Source organism: Spinacia oleracea, chromosome 1 (genome assembly GCF_020520425.1).
Source record: "Spinacia oleracea cultivar Varoflay chromosome 1, BTI_SOV_V1, whole genome shotgun sequence".
NCBI classification, from domain to species: Eukaryota; Viridiplantae; Streptophyta; class Magnoliopsida; order Caryophyllales; family Amaranthaceae; genus Spinacia; species Spinacia oleracea.
Genome location: NC_079487.1, coordinates 121,175,980 through 121,178,486, shown reverse-complemented (window position 1 = coordinate 121,178,486; position 2,507 = coordinate 121,175,980). Strand labels below are relative to the sequence as shown.

General features: G+C 35.5%; 1 protein-coding gene across 1 annotated transcript; it reads right to left on the bottom strand.

The window, feature by feature from the left end:
• Nucleotides 1-662: 662 nt before the first annotated feature.
• LOC110775228 (abscisic acid receptor PYL2) lies at nucleotides 663-1,783 on the bottom strand. The gene has a single exon (XM_021979829.2). It carries the CDS (start codon nucleotides 1,666-1,668, stop codon nucleotides 1,069-1,071), a length of 600 nt encoding a protein of 199 aa, XP_021835521.1. The 5' UTR covers nucleotides 1,669-1,783; the 3' UTR covers nucleotides 663-1,068.
• Between the last annotated feature and the right edge of the window lie 724 nt (nucleotides 1,784-2,507).

Here is a 2,507-nt window from a genome sequence, read left to right as displayed (position 1 = left end):
TTTATGTGTGGTTCACACCTCATATGTTGAATATCAATACCCACTAACGTACAAAAATTTAATACTCCCTCCGTCCCGGAATACATGACCTGTTTTCCTTATCGGGCCGTCCCTTAATACTTGACATGTTTTTAAAAATGGAAATATTCTAACAATATTATATTATTTCTCACTCCACCCCTATGAACCCACCTACCCCCTACTCCATACAAAAAATAATTAAAAATTCAACTCCTACTCTCCCCCAACCCCACCTCTTAACCCACCTCCCACTAACTACATTAAAATAATACCCCACTATCAACTACTACCTATTAAATTAAATAAGTCAATTCAAGTCTCTTAAACTCTGTGCCGGTCAAACCGGGTCGAGTATTCCGGGACGGAGGGAGTAGCACTTTTTATTGTCAAGTGAGGTAACAATTAAATAGACGTTATCTAGCTTGTAACAAGAACACATATATATCTTGATAAAAAATATTGCACATAAGAGGAAAGTGAGTTGTTGAACAAAAAAATTAGACTTAATCACCCAAGAAATCGAGTGAAATACATATGATAAACAATACATGGAGCGAGTCGATTAATACTACGTATCAAATTGATATTTTCACTAATAAGGAGTACGGAGTAGAAACGAACAAAATTAAAAGAGTGACATATATTTGGTACTACTTCGTATTTATGTCTTTTATTTTGGCGTTACAAGGAGGAGGAGTGACATATTAATTCTATAATAGAAAAATGAAAAATACTCCAAAACTACATAAGAGGTTAATGCAAAAATATAAAATTTAAAATAAATAATAATAATAAAAAAAAAGTACTCCATACAAAAAATTAACCCACATTCCTCCAAATACCAAATACCAACTACAACTAATTATTTTTTTCATTAAGGGAGAAAAACCTAGATTATTGACCATAATGATCTCCAAATCCATGCTAAATTAATTACATGGATTTAAAAAAAAAATTAAAAAAAAGAAGAAAAAGGGAAAGCCCTCAAAATTTGAGAACTATCCAATAATTAACATAATGTAATTATTATGTTAATTAAAAAAATCATTAATTTCCTTGAAAATCAGACGTGGCAATAACCCCAAGTTTTTGAAGATTAAGCTTAACAACAGTATCAACAAACATCTTTGTATCATCAGCAGAATTACCTTCAGGAATATCAACGATATACGATTCCAACACAATTGTATAAACTTTATTCTCATTGATATTCTTAAACTCATTGACGGAGGTAACAGACTTGTAGTTACGAAGGCGGTGTTGTCCACCCACCACACGAAAGCTTAATACGCGGTGTTCTTCGTCGAGAAGTTCGAGGCGTTCGGTGCTAGTTGATGCTGGTAGACCGGAAACTACGCTTACCTCACGTACGCTACCGACGGAGGAGCCGTCACCGGAGGTTAAACGGCAGCTTTTGATGAAATGTTTGTAGCGTTCAGGGTTGTCGAAACGACGGACGTAAGGCCAGATGACGTCTGCTGGGGCGTCAATGCGTTGAGTGATGAGGGAGGTGGTGGTGTTGGGTGGGGGTGGGTTGTAGGTGTGGTAGGTTTGGATTAGGGGTTGTAAGGTGGTGTACTCTTCTTGGGTTAGCCCTTGTGGTGGTGGTGGTGACGGTGGAGATGGTGGTAGTGGTTGGGTGGCCATGAAGGTGAAAGAGGGGGTTGTTGAGAGCACACGTGGGGGAAGAGGGAAGGGAGAAATTTTGGAGAGTTTGGGAAATGGAAGTGGGGAGGAGAACTTGTGAGCTTTTAAAAAGGGTTTTTTGTTGTTTATTTTATTGAATGGGTGTAAGATGTTGACTTATATAGTCCCCATTTATACCTCTGTTTCTGAAAGTTTTTATGTTTTCCGTTTAAGCCATTCGTGAAAATTCTTTACACTTATGCTTTATTCCGTTTTTGTAATATAAGGTTTTCAATTATATATACTCTTTATTTTGGTTTTTTTATTCATCCATTTCAATGTTTATTGATCCACTTGCATAATTATACTTTTTATTCTAAATTTTTTATTCATCTTTTCTCACGCTTAAATAAGATGTCACTCTCATCCACTTACAAATAAATACCCACTTACTCGATCACCCTCTCTTTTAGGTTAATTCGCGTGAAAACAATTAATAACCATAAATAACATATAGGAACGGCCGAACAGAAGTGGATTTGTTCTATTCACTTGAAATAAGTTGTGATTTGGTTTAAATTTTTATATGCTCAACACATCATGCATGCATCTTTTTGCAATTAGAGGTTGAGAGCGTGAAAGTAAAATGACTACTTTACCCTAGTAATCTAGTATATATTGCTTAAAATTACAACCACCGTCAACCTATTATATATTTCCTTAAAAGCATTACCCCCGCTTTTTTTTATTTCACCCCAATACCCCAGATACCACTAGTCCACTATACTAGACTCATTTTATTGTTGTAATAAATTTTGTGTTAGTATACATACTTTGAAGCACTTGAAAGCTCTAGCAAT

What these genes read in the sequence shown, in the direction of transcription:
- LOC110775228 (XM_021979829.2), bottom strand. Translation starts at nt 1,668, where the DNA reads ATGGCCACCCAACCACTACCACCATCTCCACCGTCACCACCACCACCA.